The following is a 24,411-nucleotide window of genomic DNA, read 5'->3' on the forward strand; positions in this document are numbered from 1 at the left end:
TTTCCTGTTATCCCAAAATATTGAATTATATAGTCCATCTTACTGATCTAATGCGTGGTTTCCATCTTTTCACTTGCCTCTTAAACATCAATATTCATCAAATCTATAGCCACAATTGTAATCTGAATCTATTATCTTCACCATCAAATAAAATCTGATTTTTATTCTGTGTTTGCAGGATAACTTCCCTGCTGGAAATCCAGAGAGACTCCAGGATTTAAAATCAACCGTTGACCTGCTGACGAGCATCACCTTTTTCAGGATGAAGGTACGACCCTCTCTCTCTCTCTCTCTCTCTCTCTCTCTCTCACTCTCTCACTCACTCACTCACTCACTCACACACACACACACACACACACACACACATAAAGAGAGAATTATGCAAGCTTTTTAACAGGAATTAAAGCCGTGTGACTCAGCACTGTGACTCACACACACAAAAACCCCTCATGCATTTCATGAAAGAGAATTCTTTCAAATAAAAATATGAATGAAACTATTAGGGGGTTTTGTGACTTTCATGGGCAGTCAAAACATTATGTCAGTTGTTATTCAGTGTGAAGGACTTTCTAATAATTTCTTGCATTAAGTAGTCAAATATATTAAAGAAAAAACTACTAATATAAAAATTCTCTTCAACAATCTTCCTTTCACATCATAATTTTGGATGAATCCCACAAAGTTATATTTCTCTCCAAAACCAATAAGAAAAATAAGAAATGTATTTTTTTGCATTATTATTATTATTATTATTAATTTCATAACAATTAAGCACATTATCTCCCAAAATTCTTCCCCATTTCTAGTTCTTACTACACCAGCATCAATACACTACAAAAAAAAAAAAAAAAAATAATAATAATAATCATGATGTATAAATACTTTGCAATTGAAATAATATAGTACTATTTATTCTAGATTGCAGCAATGACATTTTAAAAGTATTACAGTAATGATCATTTGGAGTTTAAAATGTGCTTTTTGGGGAGTAAAATGTTGGTGCTAAAATATGACCCTGACAAGTTCTTGACTAGGTTTTTGGTAACTCATCCTGATTGTGAAATTCTGATATATTTCACTCATTCATTCACAGCCGTTCTGATACAGATCTCATGTTGATTGTCTCAAGTGTTAATGAGCTGCTAATCACAGCTTTCCTGATAAGAGTCCTGCATTGAGAGAGTTCTGATGTGTTTCACTTCAGCGAGCACAGATAAAGTGGATATATTCTCTGATTGTTTTCATCTATGTTCTACTTCATCAGCTGCGAATATAAAGCTGCACTGCTTTATAGTCTGTAATGAAACAGTTTTTCACCAGCGCTACAGGGTTTCAATGATTTCTCATTTGTTTGCATGAATAAAAAAATCTTTTGGCTCTTGAAATATGTACTTGAGTCACATTTATTTGAGCACAATAACAAGAACCACTTGATCTGGGGGTCTCGTGGCAATAAAAATGCCTTTGACATATAGCTTAGCTCTGTGTGAGACAATACTGCCTTTTTTGAAAAGTCATAAAGAATACGCTGATTTCTCACTGTTGGTAAGCTGTGAATATGCCTGGAAATGTGTTCAGAGCAAAAGTGCTTGTAAAATCACACTACTCAGAGCTGTAAGTTGCTTTAGGGGAGCAAATCAGACTGTTTTTCTTCGTAGACATACTTTAGATGAGATTATAGCTTCGATTAACCCCTGCTGTTATTTCACTGAGCTTGATTCTCTGTTGTGCCATTTGCAGGCATTTTAATATATGACTGACTTTTGTAATTGCAAGTCAATATGAGTAGTAGAAAAGACATCATATCCAATACAAAGAATAAACAGTGATTGATTTTTCTTCCTTTCTCCTCCCAGGCTATTAAAGTTTATTTACACAGACCTGCACACGTTTTCCATTTAGTTCTGTCAAATTTAGTCTGTGCTGAGAAACTTAGACATTGACAGCCATCGGCTACAAACATACAGTATGCAAGTATGCAAACACAAACACGAATTTGAAGTTTCCTTCAGATGTCTGTGCCATTAAACCACATATTTTATTATTACCCCATAAACTCTGCCCTTGTTGCATTATTAATTGCATCCTGACACATATCAGAATGCAGTGACATGAATCAAGTTTATGTAGCTAGAAGCGTTTGTGTACTTGCGTGAAATATGTTTTGGGACTTTGATGTAGACAGATAATGTTTTATTCAAAACTGTATGTGGGTCAATGATGATGTTCATTTTTATTTTGGTCTGGATCAATGAATGCATTAAAAACTAGATTAAAAATGCAATTCTTAAAAATGAGGACTATACTGAAGCGGTTTTGTATTAATATTTAGGAAAATATGAATTTATTAAACTTATTTATACAAAAGATATTAAATATATGAATATAATACATTTATTTTAATAATATATATTACATTTTTGTATTAATATGTTATAATTTATTATCTTAATTTATTAAACTGATAATTTATGTAACTGACTTAGAGGAAGCCATTTTGTTTACATATGACAAGAAAACCATAAAACATCACAAATGGTACCCCTGTAGACCCTTATGATTATCTTAAAGTTTCTTAATTTATATATTAAAAAAAAAATAATATAAGAACTTGGCTTGTATTTTTATATGAATTGTCGTTGTTTTTTTATACGATTTTCTTGTTTGTCATTGACCCATATGTAGATTTGGTTGCCTGTGAACTGCGAAAATTAAGGAGTGTGTTTGGATGAGTTGTACAGAGTAGACTGAGGCATGAGGAGATGATGTCACATCCACACACACACACACACACACACACACACACACACACACACACACACACACACACACACTCCTAGCGCTGTCAGTACATTAGTCAGGCCTTGCATCTGATAAAAAGCGCTTCGTCATTTTAATGACTGACAGCTAGAGTGGTTTGAGCAGGCAAATCAGTGAAGCGCGGCTAAAGAGGCAGAGGAAGCTCCGCCCACTGAGAGAACACCGCCAGGCAGAGAATAAAAACTCCAACTGTCACAATGCATTATGGGTAATGGAAGAGTGCCCATGCCAGGGCGATGTTTATTCCTCCCCTTAGCGCCGGCATTCAGAAACACCAATACGGCACAGGCAGAGGAATGGGACACATTAGTCAGTTACATAAGGCAAAAGAAATAAATACTAATGTATATTCCGATGTTATTCAATTACATATTCTGAGGGAGTATTTTCAGTATCTTCTTTGGCTCCTGTACAAAGAAAGAAAAAAGTCCTGGAAATGTATTGGAAAAACAGAAATATAGAGAAAAATGTGTGTTTGTGTTTGTCATCTCTAATTAATGGCAAAAAGTACTGTATAAGAGACTTTTAGCTCATCCAGAAGCAATTGTCCTCTTTACATGAATGATTCCTCAAAACTGACAAAATACTCACTTGAGTAGAGCTGTGCTGGTATTTTACTAAGTGATCAGACTAACAGTATAGACAATAAGACAGGTATAAAAAAAAAAAAATGGAATATCACAGAGACGTGTTTGGACTCTTTGACTCTTGAACCAGTATGCAACCACCTTAGTAACCACATAGCAAGTTACTATGTGTTTGTGCTAAAGTGTGGTTGGTGGTTGCCAGGGCACTTTTTCAAATCATTTACATAAAAAACATAAATTGGCCTAATTTGATACCAAAAAGTAAGACTGACTGCCTCTTTACTAACTGCTAGTGGATCATACTAGATCTTAAGACACTAGTTGTGTCCCAAATGACGCTCTATACACTATGCATATATACACTATGTACTTATGCACAATGTACTAGGTTATTTGTCACTCGTCAGAGACTGATAGCCCCTCCCCCTGTGCTATGTAATTAAAGCTGAGACAGTTAAAGGGTTAGTTCACCCTAAAATGAAAATTCTGTCATTAATTACTCACCTTCATGTCGTTCCACACCCGTAATACTTTCGTTCTTCTTTGGAAGACAAAGGAAGATCTTTTTGATGACAGAATACTGTCAGATTTCCTTCCATAGACTGCCTTTGCAACTACCATTTTGACACTTCAAAAACTTCATAAAGAGATTGGTAAACTAATCCATATGAATCGAGTGGTTTAGTCCAAATTTTCTAAAGAGAATTGATCACTTGTTATGATGAACAGATTTAATTTAGGCTTTTACTCGCATGTAAACATTGAACAGCGAACATAAGCAGAAGCTGAACTAAACCTGCTACACGTGCGAGAACAAACCTCTTCCAGAAGCTCAAACGTGCTGCGTAACTAATGAGGTTCATATTCGTGTGTGTTACGCAGCACGTTTGATCTCACGTTTGATCTCTTTATGAAGTTTTTGAAGCGCCAAAGTGGTAGTTACAAAGGCAGTCTATGGAAGGAAATCTGACAGCATTCTGTCATTAAAAAGATTTTAATTTGTCTTCTGAAGAAGAATGAAAGTCCTACGGGTGTGGAACGACATGAGGGTGAGTAATTAATGACAGAATTTTCATTTTGGGGTGAACTAACCCTTTAAGTTCATGAAGTGTCCAACATTCCACAGTTTTTTATTATTTATTGAACACACCACACTATTTATACTATTTATACTACAAAACCGCATAGGATAGCGCATAAGTACGCAAATTGGGACACACCTGTTGTCTTAACATAATGGCTAGGTTTAAGCAACTGACCCGTAGATGGTTGCTAGGGTGTTATGGGTTGTTGCCAGGGCATTGTTACTGTATGTGGTTGCTAAGATATTCTGTGTGGATTCTAGTGTGGTTAAGTCAGAAAGATCGTTTTTACGAGTTGAACATACTTGAATGACACCACAATGTCGTAATCACAATGTCATAATGTTGTGTATATATATATATATACAGTATCTCACAGAAGTGAGTACACCCCTCACATTTTTGTAAATATTTTATTATATCTTTTCATGTGACAACACTGAAGAAATAACATTTTGCTACAATGTACAGTAGTGAGTGTACAGCTTGTATAACAGTGTAAATTTGCTGTCCCCTCAAAATAACTCAACACACAGCCATTAATGTTTAAACCGCTGGCCACAAAAGTGAGTACAAATGTCCAAATTGGGCCCAAAGTGTCAATATTTTGTGTGGCCACCATTATTTTCCAGCACTGCCTTAACCCTCTTGGGTATGGAGTTCACCAGAGCTTCACAGGTTGCCACTGGAGTCCTCTTCCACTCTTCCATGACAACATCACAGAGCTGGTGGATGTTAGAGACCTTGCGCTCCTCCACCTTCTGTTTGAGGATGCCCCACAGATGCTCAATAGGGTTTAGGTACCCTCAGCTTCTTTAGCAAGGCAGTGGCTGTCTCGGAGGTGTGTTTGGGGTCGTTATCATGTTGGAATACTGCCCTGCGGCCCAGTCTCTGAAGGCAGGGGATCATGCTCTGCTTCAGTATGTCACAGTACATGTTGGCATTCATGGTTCCCTCAATGAACTGTAGCTCCCCAGTGCCGGCAGCACTCATGCAGCTCCAGACCATGACACTCCCACCACCATGCTTGACTGTAGGCAAGACACACTTGTCTTTGTACTCCTCACCTGGTTGCCGCCACACACGTTTGAGACCATCTGAACCAAATAAGTTTATCTTGGTCTCATCAGACCACAGGACATGGTTCCAGTAATCCATGTCCTTAGTCTGCTTGTCTTCAGCAAACTGTTTGCGGGCTTTCTTGTGCATCATCTTTAGAAGAGGCTTCCTTCTGGGACGACGTCTATTTCCCAAACACAACCTCTGGATATGACGCTGAGCATGTGCACTCAGCTTCTTTGGTCGACCATGGCGAGGCCTGTGCTGAGTGGAACCTGTCCTGTTAAGCCGCTGTATGGTCTTGGCCACCGTGCTGCAGCTCAGTTTCAGGGTCTTGGCAATCTTCTTATAGCCTACGCCATCTTTATGTAGAGCAACAATTCTTTTATTCACATCCTCAGAGAGTTCTTTGCCATGAGGTGCCATGTTGAACTTCCAGTGACCAGGTGTGTGTACACTCACTATTTTACATTCTAGCAAAGTGTCATTCTTCAGTGTTGTCACATGAAAAGATATAATAAAATATTTACAAAAAATGTGAGGGGTGTACTCACTTCTATTAGAAGAATAGAAGAATACCTCAGAATACCTCAGAAATGGCATACATCATGATTGCTGATTATGTAAATATGTGATTATGATTATGCTGATTATGTAAATATGTGTGTGTTGTATTTGACTAATTCCGTTCTTTTTTTTTTTCTTTTTTTTTTGTGATCTAGGTGCAGGAGCTGCAGAATCCTCCCAGAGCCAGTATGGTAGTTAAAGACTGTGTGAAGGCCTGTCTGGACTCCACCTACAAATACATCTTTGACAACTGCCATGAGCTCTACAACCAGCTACTGGACCAGGTAAGAGCAGAGACTAACCAGCAGGTTTAAGAAAGGGACTAAAATCAGTAAGACCACAAATATACTCAAATAGATGAATGCAGATGATGTTTCCACAATGGGTGCTTTAGTGGGCATTAACACAAACTTAATCTTCTATGGTCAGTTTTCTCTCTCAGGGTTCAAGTGATCAGTGCTCAATGCTAAGGATCTTTCTACTGGCCTGATCAGGCTAGTGGTTTAGATTTTTGCAAAATAAATAATGATGGGTGGATTGGTTTGTGGGTGGATGGATGGATGGATGGATGGATAGATGGATGGATAGAAATTGACAAGTCTTTAGAAAAAAGGTCCATTGACAGTTCTGTTAACTGTCAGAAGAGCGTCTGTTCAACCTTATTGTCGAGCCGTGGTGTTGATGTGTATAGCGACGACCTGAATAACACATGCTGTTTAAGAGCATAGATATTTGATGGAAACTCAATATTGTTAAATATGTACAACTGGATGACACTCTTGTAATGCATTTTCTAAGAAATAACATCTGTGATCTGTGAGTGTTTCTTTAGAAATTATGTGTGTGTGTCTCATAGATAGCGTTATTGTGCAGAATGAAAGAACATCTTTCCTCGCTGGAAGAGAGCGTCTCTTCTCACCCCTTTTGTAAAGTACATGCAGTGTTACGACACTATTTGTGATGCTGTTGATGTGTATGTGTGTGTAGTGAGTCTCTCATTACAATGTCACTTCGATCTGATCCCTCCAGTCAGACACGACAATGAAATTTCTCATGGTTCATCCACAGTAAACACACCATCGCAGAGGCATTCACGCAATCACACACAACATGATCTGATTCGTTGACCCCAGAATCCTCCGTCACAGGGATCTGCTGTAAGGACCGATGTCACACTTGATCAAAGTGTCATTAATATCTGGTTGTTTTCTCTAGCTGTGGTGTTTTTAGTGCTTGAAACACCCCAGATGTGCTTCAGACTGATCTTGTGTCCGTATTTCATTGATTTTAAAGTTGATTTAAAAGAGATGTTTAATAGAATATTCATGTTGCTCTGTTCTAGATCTTTACAGGGAATGTCAACCTCCAAAGCACAAAAAGTTGCGAGGAGAAAAGAAATAAATATATATATATATATATATATATATATATATAACAGTAATTCATATGATTATGTGCTATATTCCAAGTCTTCTAAAGCCATATGATAACTTTTACCTGAGTCAGGGTTGCTTTCACATTCACACAAGGCGCGCCACAGTTCCAGTGCAATCAAACTCCAACAGGTAGTCTCTGGTTCGGTACCCCAGTGTGCTCCTGGGTCTGTATGACAGCTTTCACATGACCAATTCTTAAGTTAAACCGTTCCCTGATTAGAACTAAACTGCCAGTGTGAAAGCACTTTTTGAACTGATCTGCCACAAAATTGTTTGTTTCTTTCATCCTCAAAAAAACATTTTTGACAGCTTTGTGAGTTGTGTGCTGCTGCTGCTGCTGCTGCTCAGTATTTACATTTACTGTTTAATCTACAGGAACACTAGTAAAACTGGGCCTTTTGCAGGTTCCTTTAAAAAAAAAAAAAACATTATCCGTCTGACCATGTGTTTTCCTGAAGGGATTCCCCTGGCAATGACTGATGATTCTGATCTCAAAATTGAGGGATTCAGTTTGTTTGTTTATATCAGTTTCATTTTTTTTGCAAAAGAGAGGCGTCTCACTTATTTCACTTGTGTCAAAAAAGTTTTTAGCTACAAATAATCAGTTCATTCTTGTATTCATTCAATATGGTAGGTTTTGCTAACAGAAAATATTGTTATATTTTGCTTACAGAAAATTAGTCCTGTTTTTAGACATTGCAGTAAACATTGCAAAAATGTTTTTAGGAACATTTCCATTTTTTAATTTTTTTTATTATTATTATTCATTTTTATTTTTATTACAATTATTTTTATGACAGTTAAGCACATTTTTCCCCTTTATTTATGTTCTATGTGACCTGGTGACCCCCATGATCACCATTATATGAAAAATCCATGTGTTATTTTAGTAATATTTATATAAATTTTTAGTGTTTATTAATATTTTAATAAATATATTAGCTTTTATTTTAAGTCACAGTATTATATTAAGCCACAGTATTATATTTTAAGAGCCTCTGAAAATGCCAGAGAAACAGCGCTTTACATCTCTGTTATGGAAACAACGCGTTATGGAAGCGTCACGTTATTCAAGATAAGTAGCTGACTAATGAATAACTGAATTCAACCTCATGATAAACATACAAATTTTGTGTAATAGGTGAAATTGCTGTCACACAACAGCCAACAGTGTTTCTTACTTCTTCAGTCAAGCAGTTTTAATGACACATACTGTATGAGCAGCTCCATGGATCTAACGATCTATAGAGCATTAAATACATGTACTATGATTCCCTTTGTTTGTAGAGAAGATATAGATGGGTTATTTTTAAACATGTGACAGGTTGTTGCATTTCAAAGAGATCATATCATACATTTAAAAGTGAAATGCCCAGTAGACAAGTGATATGCATATTTATTTTTCGGTTAAAACACTTGATCACACAAATAATATTTCATATAAATCAGACTTTATAGTTTTTGATTGTAAAAGTTACTCACGACATCCAAAATAAAAGCAAAGATGTATTTTTCAGCATTGCAAGATTTTTATTTGCATTATCCACTCACAAAACCCCAGTACAGCTGCAGTGAGGCTCAAACTGTTACATTACTGATGGTCATTTGGGCTCATATTTGGTATTATACATGATATTATGTCTTATATTTATCACCGCGATTGTGCTTTAAAAGGCAAAATCAGCATTTGTGCCATCATCTTGTGTACTCCATGCAGGGCTGTCTACACTGGCCGCGTCAAAGCAAATGTGCGAATCATTTGTGTTGTACTTAAGAAGTAGAACAGGCATCTGTTTACTGTCGTTGAATCATCAGCTGTGTCTCATTTCGAAGGCTGTGTCCTCCAGAGGTTGCATCTGTAGGCTGCATACGTCATTGAGGCTGCTTCATTACAGTACGCTGACCATTACATTCTAAAGTCATTAAGAAATTTCAACAATTTATGCTTCACTAGGAATAATGGTCAATTTTATAATGGTTAAAATGGTTCTAAAAAAACGACCTCCGGAAGACACAGCCTTCAAAACGAGAGAGCAGCAGTCGTGTCGAGACAAAGCAATCATGTTTTAACCACACAAACAGCACTTCAGCTCAGTTTGAATGAAGCGCCCATAAAATACAGTTCCTTTCAGGGGTGCAAAATGAATCTGTTCCCAGCCCGAGTGTTAAGCCAAACGTGATTGGTTGTAGGGAGAACATGCTACGATTGGTCAGCGCAATGTGGCTGTTATCTGATTGGCTTATAGACGGTGGGTGGAGTCCACTTATTTGTTGATTTGTCTGCACGTGAAACTAGAATTGTTTTCAAATCCACAAATGTGTGCGGGGATCTACAAATGCACAAGAAGTGGTTCACAAATGCGCAGAAAGTGATTCACAAATGAATGCCAGATAAGAGTTGTGTTTTGGACATAAAACACATTTGTAAATATATTTTTGTAAATATTTTAAATATTTTTATTTGCGAATCTCATTTTATTAATTTGTGAATTTTATTAATTTTTGTGAAACTCTTTACATTTATTTGTGGATCTTAATCTATTTATTTGTAAATTTGATTCATTTTTGTGAATCTCTTTACATAATGCAACAATTCTAACCCCATAGGCGAACTCTGATGACGCCATCAAGTCTAACTCCCATGACGTGACGACAAGTGTTTATGTGTGTGTGGTGCGTTCAAAGATGAATCACATATAGCTTTGATCATAACCCAGCAAATTAGACAGTTATAGACCACTGTTATAAGAATTAACGGCTTTCAAGTACATCACACAACGTTTTCCAGCACTTAAAAGTATGAATATTAGCCAATTTAAATGTTATTTTTAATGTGATGATCAAAAACATTTTTGTTCATCCTTCAAAGATTGTCCATATTTGTAAAATTACAAGTTTCACGATATAGAAAAACTAACACTTGGTGAAATACAGTTTTATTTTAAAATTAAAAAAAGAAATTACCACTATAACCAGTAGATGGCTGCAGATGGTTCCCTAACATAGTTTTTTTCACACATTTTGCTTTTGAATTTATTTTTAGAGATTATCAAATCACTATTATAACATTAAAAAAATCTATTTTTCTCATTTTTGTCTATTTTGTCACTTTTTGTACTTCAAATTGTGAATGAAATCACGCAGACAGCGAGTAAAGAGCGCTTCCTGTCACGCTGGGTTGCAGGAAGGGAAACACAGACGAAGAGAATCAATCCAAAATACTGGTTTAATGAATAATCCAACAGGGAGACAGGCAGTCAGGTGCAACACAACATAATCGGACAGTGAACGGACCAAGACTGAGTGAACGGGAGGAACTTAAGTAGCAGACTAAACAGGGGTAATTAATGGAACACAGGTGATACAAATGAACTAATGATGACGGTACAGATGATGGCGGGAAAAACTGAACAAAGGAGCATGTGACAAAGGAACACAAACTGAAAGTCCTTAAACTGAAACTAAACAGACTGTGACACTTCCTTTATAATCACTGAAGCTGTCAGTCAGTTCAGTGCGAAAACTCCCGTTTTAATCAATGAATCTGACTAAACTTCACAATGAATCATTATTTACATTGTGTTCACTTTGTTTGTTATAATGAGAGGCTTTGTGCATGTGTAAAACTTAGTGAACTTGTGCTAAACATAAACTCATTCAGCATTTTGAGCGATATTGGATGGATTCTCACTATCGGTAACTTAAACACCTCTGACTGGTCATTATTTTCAACAGAAATGCCTGTGATTAGCTATAACACTGCAAATTCACGTTGTAAACAGACACATTTGCAGCGTCGTTAAACTCATGGCACAAATATAACAACCAGATCGCTTTAATTTACTTGCTTTTCTCTTTTATTAAACAATTACAAATTATATATTACACATAGTAATATAACTCTGTTAATCCTGCAATAAAAATATTACTTTGCATTGACCTGGCCAGGCAGCAGTGTATGGCAGCCTCCATAGCCTGCCATACCAAGTTGACGACCCAATTGTAGTTTGATTTAGTAATACTGGTACGTGCTTTTGTCATTTTATTATTTTTTTATTTCAGTTTTCGTAATTTTAGAACTTTTTTTTCAGTTGCCAATGCAGTATATTTAAAATATAAAATTTAAAGAATATTTATATTTTATTTATTTATTTTATTTCTGCTTTATTTAAGTTAACAAAAACTATTTTTTTATTTGTAGTTAACAATAACACTGATCTTATCCTGCAGAAATACGAGTGTTTCTGTGTTTATACATTTATCAAGCTCTTGAGGGCAGGACTAGAGGACAGATGCTTGTCCACAGCAACTGAACTCATTTGCTAGCAGACAGCAGCAGCGCTCAGAGAACTTACATCAGCCCTAAATAACAGCTCGGATTCCCCGAACAGAATGCAGCTAAAATTACGAGCCAGAATTTCACTCTCGCTAGTGGAGAGGTTTATTTTTAGTGGCTTTTGAAGCAGAACTGACCCATCTTCTTCTTTAACTGAGGCAACGGCCCCATGGAGAGGAAAATAGGGTTTTATTTGGTGCTACAGGAATGGGCACATTGAATGTTCCTCCTCAGGATGTCTTATTTATAAAATATAGCAGCATCTCTAAGAGGTGGGTTGGTATGTTATATAATCATGTCAAAAAGCTCTTAAGACACGTGCAGGGGGGTCGGAAACAACCAAATCCTGTTAGTGTGATGTGAATGAAGGAGATCCATGGAAATGAGAGAGAGAGAGAGAGAGAGAGAGAGCGAGAGAGAGAGAAGGGCTGGAAAAGAACAAAAAAAACAAGGTTGGTGGAAATAAGATGAGACACACTGAGTCAGAACAATATAGTAAGTGATAAAGAGATGAAGAAACTGACAGAAAATATTGAATATGGCAAGATTGACTGAGGGGAAAGAAAAAAAAATTATATATATATATATATATATATATTTATATATATTACATTTAATACATATTTAATGTAATATTCATTTTAATGCTTCAATGCTGAATTAAAATATATATATATATATATATATATATATATATATATATATATATATATATATATATATATATATATATATATATATATTTATTTATTTATTTACAGTTGTGAACCACAATAAAGAACAATGGGAATTACAAAAAAATTCAAAAGTAACAATCTGGATGCATTAGAGTAATGAGAATGTGCTTAATTGTCATGAACAATAATAATAATAATAATAATAATAATAATTGGAACAAAAAGAGGCATCTTTCTTTATGCAAAATATGATTTTAATAGTTGATTTTTGGGATGAAATGTGGCCTGTTGTTTTCATTAGACTCACCTATCTAGGCTGCGGAAGAGAGAGACATTAACCACTTTACATTTGCATTTATGGTGTAAGAAGACACTTTCCTACCAAAGTGATGTAAAACTAAATTGCACATATTGCAAACGTAGCAATTATCAGGACAGGTAGCTGTGATTTACACAATGCACGTTAAACTCAGAACTAAAAGAACATCACCAGAAACCCACAATAATGTGAAGCCCTCAAAGCACCTTTTAATTAGAGTTAAGAGTTAATTACAGTGATATGCAGAGGACTGGATGACTATAGAGAGATATTTTACATCTGACTACTTTGAGCAGAGTGTCTTTATGTTTACTTCGGTATAAACACAGAAATAAGACAAGACCTGCCTTCGGGGACAGGCTCATTTTTCAAAAACATACCAATCCACAAATTCATACATTTAAGTAAATAATATTTTGTTTTTATGCTAAATGCAGATTATCTTTTTGTTTTCCTCTAGAGTTTTAATAGACATCTCAACGTGTCTCAAACTGTGCTCAGATTTGCAAAGATACCAAAGTCTGCAAGGATAGTAAAATACTGTTTTGTGTTGATGTTAGTCTCATGAGCAATGAAAGAGCAACCTCTGAGCACTAACATAAGGGTCGATGTAAGATATGCGTAAAGATCTTTGGAGCTCAGGAAAAAAATGACTCCAAACCCGCTGCAGGGCCTCATTTCAGAGAGAATTACCAAACACAGTGATTTTATTGAAGGCAGAAAAAAACTACACAGAAAAGACAGAGAGCATTTGGAGTGGTACATCTTCAGTGCGGTAGAGTCCATTATGTGTCAGTGAAGGGTGAATCTCTCAGGAGGATCAGCACACAGAAGAGCCAATCTGGGCCAGACTTTGTGTGTGTGTGTGTGTGTGTGTGTGTGTGTGTGTGTGTGTGTGTGTGTGTGGGGTTCAGGTATACCGTACGTTATGGGGACAAAATGTCCCCACAAAGATGGCAATATCCAAAATCCTTGTCCTTATGGGGACATTTTTGGTCCCCACGAGGAAAACAGCTTATAAATCATACTAAGTGATGTTTTTTGAAAATGTAAAAATGCAGAAAATTTTCTGTGAGCTTTGTGTTTAGGGGATAGAATATACAGTTGATACAGTATAAAAATTGTTATATCTACCGGAAGTTCCCATTAAACATGAAAACCTGTGTGTGTGTTATGGCAATATTCTCTTTTGTCATATAGGTCATGCTATCTCCATGCATGTCATCACATTCATTTCTGTGGAGGTGGATTAGTTTCTCTTAGCTATCTGACATGAAACACGGATTGCAACCGGATAAATTAGAAAGGGTTCATATTATAATGTTTTACTGTTCTATTTCTTTCCTTGTCTTTTTGTGTGTGATTCATCAGGGCGCACTATTCCAGAGACAGAGGTTTGTCTTTTGTAATCATTAATGTGTATATATGTATTGTGGCGGGAGGAGCAAACGACAGACATAGTGGGTGTGGCGTCAAGTCTCGGAGAGGCATTTATTAACATAAAAAGAAACATAAACTGTCCAAAAAGGGGAAATAAAGTGTCCAAATAAACAGGGGATCTGGTGTCCTTGCTTTGCTGGGGTTTGTGAGGGAAAGGCAGTGTTCAGATGGGTTGGTCCAGGTAAGGAGGGCAGGGTCCCGGCAGCCGCACACGCTCCCCTTTTCGCTCCCCTATCCATAAAAAAATGAATCCGTAGGACTCCAGGTGGTTAATAAAGGCCTTCTGAAGTGAATCGATGCATTTGTGTATCGAATCGGAGTGACAGCCATACACATTCGACGTGCATCCAAAAAGCATTAACTTCCACGACGTAGTACACAATGACATGACATTCTACACTATGGCATGATGTACTACGCTATGTCCTACACTATAACGCATAGTACATCATGTCATTGTGTAGAACGTCATGGCATTGTGTACTACGTCACGGAAGTTAGCGCTTTTTGGCCGTATGTTGAATGCTTTTGGCTGTCCGCACAGGAAGGTCGTTATTTTACTTTATAAAGTTTTAAATAAGGATACTTGTCTTACACAAATGCATCGATTCCCTGGATGCATTTTTTTGTCTTCAAAATCTGGGCAGCCATTCACAACTATTATAAAGCGTGGAGGACTAAGGATATTTTTAAATATATCTCCAATTGTGTTCGTCTGAAAGTCATATACACCTAGGATCGCTTGAGGGTGAGTAAATCATGGGATGATTTTCATTTTTGGGTGAACTATCCCTTTAAGGGTCTGGGTGGCGCTGATAATAAGGGGGAGGCAATTGAATGTTAATGATTAATGACAAAAGGCAAACATTTTCTTTGGAAGAACATGCATTGATTAATCATACACAAGAAGAGAAATAAAGGAAATAGAACAGTAAAATGATTCGATATGAACCCTTTCTAAATTGTCCGGTTGCAATCCATGTTTTGTTTTTAATCAGTTGACAGGACAAAATTATAGTTATAAGTGGGAAAACTATCTGCATCTCATCTTCAATTCAAATTATACAACCCACAAGACACACATGCACAATAAATAAGAATGAAATATTTATCTTTCCTTTTTCTTTTTCTTCTGCACTGGAATTTGATCCTTAGTTTCACAACAATCAGTTCTCTTACAGCATCAGATGCAAACACACACACACACACACACACACACAAACACGCTCACTCACATGCCCAGAGGAAAATTCATCCCTCATTTAATCTCATATTTAGGTGGAGTAACTCAGCTGTATGAGAAATATGCTGAATTCGGAACCGCATACTACTCTTATCTTTCTATGGCAAAAATAGAAAAAGTTGTATGCTAGTATGCGGTTCCGAATTCAACAATAGTCTTTGTGTAGAGTGTGTGTGTGTGTGTGTGTGTGTGTGTGTGTGTTGTCGTCGTCTGTCTTGTAGTGATGACCTCACTCCTGTCTCAGTGTGATGACAGGCAGATGTGGATGGTCTTTCTTGTCATTGTTGCTGTGAACTTGCACAAGAGATGTAACACACCCACACAGTCAAATAGCAAGTAAAGATCAAAGTAAATTTAAATGATCCAAACAAGCCATCAGGAATGATTTCAAAAACTAGACTTTTACAATTTCTGATGAACATGTGATTTTGTGTTTGCTTGTGCAAAATGCACTGTTCTAATTCTAGGATGTTGTGGATGGTTGCCAGGGTGTTTCTATGCATCTCCTAAGGCATTCTGGGCATTGATATGTGGTTGGTAGGGGTTGCTATGCAGTTACCAGGGCATTTATATATGGTTTTTAACAATTGATATGCAGTTAATGGGCGTTGCTATGTGAATACCAGGCAATTGCTATGGCATTTATAAATGTTTTTTAACAATTGCTATGCAGTCACTAGGGTGTGCTGTGTGGTTGTTAAGGCCTGCTAAGCAGTTACTAGGGCATTGTTACTGTATGTGGTTGTTATGCAGATTCTATGACATTTATATATGGTTTCTAAGGGTTTTTATGCAGTTACTAGGGCATTGCTGTGTAGATGTTGGGGTTGCTGTGCAGTTACAAGAGTCAGTTCTCTTGTGTTTTAGCACTATAAATGTTACTCTTAATCTTTCATATGTAAATGTAACATATGCTGTTCCACAGGAAACAAGGGCCGACTTTTCTTTCATTCTAAAGACAGAGCAGTAGAGAAGCGTGAGCCGGTGTTGTGTCCTGATCGCTTTAGTCGTGCTGTTACTTTAATCTAATTCAGCACATATTACTCAATGCCCCCAAGGAGCTGCTATTTCCTTCACTAAAACTGTGTTTCGCACGCTCACATGCCACATACAGACCCATATACACAACACAGACATCAGCATGATCTTGAGTGAAACTTGCTTGTGAGTCACTTATTAGACTCCAACTAGGTTTTAGAACTGAGCTTATATGTGCAAGCAGTACATTATTGTTGGATTTACTGTAAATGTAGAGTCAAAACCTAAAAGCCTAAAACTAACTTTTTTTGACTTGTGTACCGACCATAAATATTTTTTACCGGGCATGAAACTGTTTTTGCAAAAAACAACCAGTTATGACAACAAAATTTTACATTTACAATTCTCTAATCCAATTTCGATACAACAGCTAAAAACTACTAGCCTAACTAATAAAAATTTAAAATATTTTGAAATATTGTTTATTTATATTTAAATGAACTGTTTTGTATTTTAATGTTTTACAATGTAATTTATTTCTGTGATGGCAAAGCTGAATTTTTGTATATGTCAATGTAATTTAAATCTTACTGTCCTTACAAATTTCAAAATTTAATTTAGTTTATCATATAGTTTAAATTATGACTGTTATATTAAATTATGACACTTATATATTATGACCCCCCCCCCCCCCCCCCCCCCCCCAAATAAATAAATAATTAAATTAAATTAAATTGGACAATTATAAAATTATTAAAATATTGTCTTCTTTAATGCCACTGAAAGCTACTGAAAATTTGTAATACTCAATTTTAGCACCATGAATAATGCTTCAGCACCACGGACAGCTCACACATTTCCCACAATTCTACTGGAATCTAATTCTAAAAGCAGAGTGGCCAGAGAATTCCAAAGCATCTCCCGTTTTACTGTCTTGCCGTGGAAAACAGCCCAGAGAGATGCCCAAAATAGCCTGGCATAATGCCCAGTTGTCCATCAAATAAGCCTGGACTGATGTGAGACAGAAGTGCATTGTGGGAGAATCAAGGGGAGGGAAGTTAGAGTACTAATTTTACTATCCAGATCCATGATAAACAAGTGTTCCCCCTGGAATAAACTCTGACCTGTGTGCCAAGAGATGCTGGTACCTGTAATTCAACTGATCAAGCTTACGGTCTAATAGCTGGTGTCTTCACAGTTATGTGAGCACTCAAGATGTACATTGAATCGTGTGTTAGGATGCATGATGATTCCTTTTGGATTTAGGCTGCATTCATATAGCAGCACAGTTGTCAGTCCTGTTTGGAATGATAAATGTAATTCATTTTATGATTTTTTTGTTATTTCAATATGTTTGTCTAGCTTTAGTGTAGCTATAAAAAATAAGTTGAATTACCATTTATGCATTTGGCAGATACTTTTATCCAAAATGACTTACACATTCAAGATTTGTATTTTGTGAGTTCATGCATTCCTTGAGAATCGAACCCATGACCTTGGTGTTGCTATTTATAAAAGTCAAGAAACTTCTGACAGCAAGTTCACTAGATACTGTATGCTGTTTGAATGGACTTGCAGTCAGTAACCACTTCTGACATAAGTGCGTGTTTCACAGGTTATTCGCTGTTACAATACAATTTTGTTGTAGCTGTCAATCTCTCCTAGGTTATGAGAAATGGCAGAAATGTGGTCGTAGAGCAAGACAAAAGCCCTGTTAAGTGTTTGAGGAGGAATACGGGGAAAAGCTAAATGTCAAAATGTCAAGGATTTTAGGGAAAAGAAATGAAATACTTCCGTAGTACACATTCCTGGTCTTATTGTGCACAATTCATGAATCTATTTTGTGACCTTAGATTGGTAGCCTTTTTGAGTAAATGCACCTTGACCTTGAGAACAGTCTGTTCTATTTTTTTCTTTTTTTTCTGTCTTTGCAATCCTTCATAAAAATGTAATTGTTCGACCACCTCTGAAATGACCTTCTTTTCCTACTGATTTCACTCAGTTATTTGATATATTAACCAATAGCCAAATAGCTTTTTAGGCAGCATTCAGGTCTGACTTCTTCCTTGTATGTGATTTTTTTTTTTTTTTTTTTTTTTTTTTTAAATTCAAATACGCTAAAAGATTTAAATAAGTAATATTTTTGGATTTAAATAAGTAACTAAAATAATTAACATTAAAATAATTAAATTTCAGGATTCCAGGATTATATGTATTTTATTTCCTTTCATTACATTTTTATTTTTTTTATTTTATTTTATATTTCATGTTATTTTCATAAGACATCCTGTTCTATTTGGCTGCCATGTCATTTTGACTTTGAAGATCCAATGTAACATCTTGAAATTTCCTAATATTCCTGTCAATATTCCTGTCAAGTTTGGCAAAACAATAAATACATAATACATTTCTTGATTTTCAATTCTTTTAGCTTATTTTAAAGCTTATGTCTTATTTCAAGCCATCTTGAGGCCCCCTGGTTAAGAACCGCTGAGTTAGAGAATATGATGATTGGTTACCAGTCCAAACAGACAGTAATCTATCGAACTAGTCTACTGTTGTATGTATTTCGTCACATGTTGACAAAATGCTGTTGTCCCAGATCTCAAACACTGACTGTTTGAGTGCAGCTTTAGTTAATGTTTTGGCTGGAGTTGTTGCAGAACTTAGGATATGTATAATTAATGAAGACATTAATGAGCTTAAAGGGCAGGAAACACTAAATACGAATGTGTTGAGTATAAATGATTTTAATCAGAGACCAGAGTCCAGCCTGTCTCTCTCTCTCTGTGTGTGTGTGTGTGTGTGTGTGTGTGTGTGTTCTCACCACCTAATAAAAAGTCTTATGAAGCTAAAACACTTAACCAGAGTGCCGAGTGCTCAGATTCCCCTCTATCCCATCAGTTAACCGGACTAAATTATTTAAATTTTAAACACGTGGAAGGAGGAAAAATTGTGTCATTATCTGTAATAAACTTCTGTCTCTCTCTCTTTTCAGGCTAAGAAGCAGGATCTGCCACGTGAGGAACAGGGTCCGTCCATCAAGAACCTGGACTTTTGGCCCAAACTGATCACGTTGATGGTGTCTGTTGTAGATGAGGACAGAATGGCCTACACACCCATCATTAACCAGTGCGTATCGCAACACACACATTGTGAAGCCATCCAAATGTATCTGTACCATATTTTGATGTATTTTTTTCCAAACAGGAAAGAAAGCAATATCTTTAATAATCTCAGTTGTTTCTCCTAGACAGCAATGAAATTAAATGGAGAGATTCTCAGATGTTTCTCCAGTAATCTCACGAGTCTGTTTCAATAAAGTGCTCAGCAACGTCTCAACCTGTGCTCAGAATTTCCAAGACACCTTTGCAAATAAAAGTATGAACTCGATAATTTTCATTAAAGACCCCCTGTGGTGAAAATCAAGTTTTTTAATGTTGTTTATATGTCTATGTGGTGTTTTTAATATGCTTTAAGACAAACCATGTGCAAATTCTTAAGTCAACACCATTGCTGAGTATTTTCTCCTTAAAAAAAAAAGACAGTCTCAAACCCGCGGTTTGAAATCGCTGGTGTTTGTGACGTCACAAAATACCCTGTAACCAATCACGTCAACGTGCCGGCGGGCTTTAGCATATCATTAACAGGAACTAGCAGGGGAGTCTAGAGAGAAGCCAGGTTATCCCGGTATATTTTTCTGTTGATATGAAAAATCGTGTAGATTTAGCAGTATGGCGGGTGTATGATGTACATTACGATGTTATGATGAGCTATATGTCTTTCTCCACCGACTTTCTGAGTTGTTCAAAGCGTTTGTAAGGATACTGATTGTTAGAAGGCAGCTGTCTGACTCTGGCATGGCGAATGGGAACATGGTTTGTGTAACATTAGCAACACATTATTAGCTGTTTGATAACATAGTCAATCATATTAATTACCGTTATGTGTCCAAAAGAACCGTCGCAAGGGCTGTGCCAAGTGTGCGACCACACAGAGCCTCGCGCCAAAGTAAAGTGACAGCTGACTTGATGAAGTAAAGCCAGTAGTTAAAGTTCATGTTTTTGTCCTTCGAAATACTATAATACTATAAAACATAGCTAAAAGTGAGACTGTGTATCGTGATGCTGTATTATTCTGCTTGTTAAAAATGTATTATGCTGTAACTTACAATATTGCTCTGAGCGTGATTCATGCGCATATGTCAGTGTGGCATCACACATCAAGTTTGGAGAGAGCTTTATTCAGTCCATTTTAAATTCTGATTTTGGCCGCCTCTGAAATGGGTCCGACCATAGATATTACCTGATAAGTTCAAGTAAATACGCTAGAAAGCCACGCTTATTCAAGGATGTGCATTTATTGCATGGACAGAGAAAGCAGGGCGCCTGCAGGATTTCATCTGACGGTATGCACGAAGGGTTTTTTATTTAACACTAAAAAGTTAAATAAGCAAATATAGCCCATGTATTATGCAACTTTCGGACCATCAGTGAGAGCAACGGTACCGCAGAACGAGTGTAGCCTACTCTATCTCGAGACGTTCTAAACGTTTTTAAATCTAAAAACTCCAAAAAAACTACGCAATTGTCAGACATCCATTTACCGCATGTTCACAGAAGAAAACACCTGAAAACAGCACTGGTTGTTCTCTCGATACTGTATGTGTTTTACTGACTGAGAAATCGCCTCAGGTGATTCAGTGAGAGAGCAGTCCAAACGAATGCTAGTGGATTCAGACCGTTTTGCAAACGCGTTTTAACAATTCATAATTTAGAGCACAATTTAAGCGTCAAAAAATATCTTAGCAGTTCAGTTACACAGCTGTTAAACTGAATATACGAAGCGAAAGTTTTTTTTCTCAAATATCTGCAACAAAAACAACAAATTGTTCATCACTACAGCAACAGTAGACCCCCATTACTATAACAACATCAGATCTCTGGATCCCTGAGCTGACGTGAACAAGTTGAGGTGGGGCTAATTTGCATATTCATTGATCCGCGTATATTAAGTGAGGCAAGGGTCTAGAGTTACATTCAAGCTATTTTAAGGCATGAAGAAAAAAATTTTACAGCAAAAAAACGTTTAAATATGTAATTTTGGTGATTCAAGATGAGTTTTAAGGGATAAAATAATTGACTACAGGGGGACTTTAAATTCTTCCAAAATCAAATGATCTGACCATATTAGTTTTAAATCTGTACACTCCTGGGCAAAAAAAAAAAAAAAAAAAATGGCTAAACACTAAGCTTTTAATTGTCTTAACCACAAATTATTGGTCAGGGAATTAACAAAATTTAAGCAAATGAACTACTTAAAATACCATTGCTGTCTCAGAAAAAAAAACAGAATGAAGACGTGTGTGAAGTGATGAATAACAATGAAACACGATTTGCATGGTGATGCTCCAGAGTGGTGTCTTCGAAAATCTGAGAAATATAACAATAAATGCATCTCTACCACGGTGAAGCATGGAGGAAGAGGTGTCATTGTGTGGGGAGCCTATTTAGCTTCTGGTATTGGTGAGTTACTTCACTGTGTAAAGTCATTTAATGCTTTGGAGTACAGGAGAATATTGCAGAATGGCTTGCTTCCCACAAGTGAAAAGTTGTTATCTAAAGAGAAACGATTTGATGTTATTTTTCAACAAGACAATGCTCCTGCACAAACTGCAAAGACAAACAAGGAGTGGCATCAGGCTCATGTTTTGGCCTGGTCAGAGTCCAGATTTGAACCCTATAGTGAATATTTGGTCTCACATTAAACTCAAACGAGCTGGGGGACATTTTTTAACTACTCATGAACAGTTTGAAGCCATTAACATTGAGTGGAACAACAATGACTCTTCTTCTTGTAAAAAGCTGTCTGCAAGTTAGGGAAAGTTATTCCGTGTTAAGTTACTTTATCTACAGTATTTGTGCAATTCTTGCTAATTTCCTGACCAGTGATTTGTGATTAAAATGGTTAAGACCATTAAAAGACTACTAAATATTTTATACTACTAATAATTTTTGGCTTGGCCCCCCCTTTTTTTGCCCAGGAGTGTACACTCTTACTGACTGAACGTTTTTCTAGTGCCCCTATTTTGCTTTTTCAGATATTACCTTTCATGTAGTGTGTAATGTGCTGTTTGTAAATGTACAACAAATGGAGTTATTTACTCTCAAAAGAAAGAACCAATTCTGAACTGCCTGAAACAAGTAATCCGTAATTCCAGTCTTACTTTCTGCACAAAACTATTTAGATTTGTAATAAATTTGCATAAAGCCCTCCTATGGTCTTCATTGGCTGCCCGTGAACAACGTCTACTTTGACCTGCCCTCAAACAATATAGTTGTAGCTGAGGCAAAAGTTTGGTTTGTGTTGTTGACAGTCTAGAAGATCCTGTTTTCTGTGCTACGAAAGAAAATCTGCTTTGATGCAATTCCAAAGGATGAGGACTTGGGCTGGAATGGACACATTAAAACTGACGCCATCATTACTGTTCATATCACTGTGTATCAAGTGATGAGGAAGCTGAAGATATGCTAATGGCCATTTGCAGGCTTTTTCCTGGCTCAAAATGAGGCGGAGGTGGTAAATAGCCTGATAGCGGCAGAAAAAAAAAAAAAAACACATTTACAAGCACGTATTTTAGGTATTTTAATATTAAGAGAATAAGATTTGTATTTTGAGAACACCATCATATATTCAGTGTTTCCCACAGGATTGTGTGTTTTCTGTGGTGGTTGTACCTCTGTCCCTATAGGGAGGTCTGGGGGCTCCAACCCATGTTCAGTGTGCAAACTGAACAAAGAAAAAGTCTTGTACCTGAACTTTAAACGGGACTCTATAGGGCTTGTGCGCTAGAGATGTGCGGATCAGCTCTAACGTCACCCAAATCCGCTGTTAAAAATAAATCATCCACCCGCCAACTTCCCAAACCTACGATATTCTCTGATTTAGATATTTGCACCTGATCATCACAAAATAATTAATCATGTTAAGCATGATAATATAATAACATATGACACTTAAGTAGACTGCTTTTAAATAAATATCTAAAATAAAATTACTTAATAGCCTATAAACACAGGTTTTACTCCCTTCAAACTAAATTTTCTGCAGTGGGGATAGGCAGAACGGTTCGAGAATGGACACAGGCCGGGAAGCTGCAACGAAACCGTGGTAAAAGGGTATCCTGAGCATGTGACTGCCTGTCTTGAGTTTTGTCAACACTAGACAGCCGGAGGCGGCACGAAATTGGACGGAGGCGGTCGCCTCGTAATTCTCTATGGGCGTTTGGTTTCTGACATGTGCTGTAAGTGGTTGACTAAGCACATAAGACTGGGCCATATGACCAATCAGAGCAGAGCAGGCTCTCGGAAAGGAGGGGTTTATAGAGACCAAATTCTTGATAGAACCGTTTCTGATACTGTTGAGAAAAGGGCTGATGTTGCAATGTATATTATGAGAAAATGAATGCTTTTTCTTGGATGCATGTAAACCAATTGTAGGTGACCTCCAAAACAACATTAGGAACCTTTAAAATAGCATAATAAGGGCACTTTAATTTTAGGACAAACATCTGAGACAAGTTGATACTTCACTTAAACCTAACTAATCTCCTGAGATATGAAAGAGCAATGTCTGAGAAATAAAAATTTTCCTCTGTATAAGGACGGATGATTTTGGGATGTTCTGAACATGTTCGTAGATTGCAGTATTTCATAAGCGCATTGCAATGAAATGCAATATGTGATGTGTGTGCATGTGTGTGTGCACAACAGACATAGATTCTGTTCAGAAATTCACAGGCAGGCAGGAGACTTGAATAATTCAGCATCCTGGACAAACTCAGAGAAGAATCGTCTTTCTTTCAATT

General features: G+C 36.7%; 1 protein-coding gene across 4 annotated transcripts in view; it reads left to right on the forward strand.

Moving 5' to 3' along the window:
* Window positions 1-24,411, forward strand: part of LOC127499461 (protein unc-13 homolog C) — a 219,569-nt gene that overhangs the window by 85,890 nt on the left and 109,268 nt on the right. For all 4 annotated transcript variants that reach the window (XM_051869805.1, XM_051869802.1, XM_051869803.1 and 1 more), the window contains 3 exons: window positions 179-268; window positions 6,271-6,399; window positions 19,543-19,676. In XM_051869805.1, the coding sequence (XP_051725765.1) occupies window positions 179-268; window positions 6,271-6,399; window positions 19,543-19,676 (353 nt within the window). The remainder of the gene's footprint in view (window positions 1-178; window positions 269-6,270; window positions 6,400-19,542; window positions 19,677-24,411) is intronic.

The sequence above is a fragment of the Ctenopharyngodon idella genome, chromosome 18 (genome assembly GCF_019924925.1).
Source record: "Ctenopharyngodon idella isolate HZGC_01 chromosome 18, HZGC01, whole genome shotgun sequence".
NCBI lineage: Eukaryota > Metazoa > Chordata > Actinopteri > Cypriniformes > Xenocyprididae > Ctenopharyngodon > Ctenopharyngodon idella.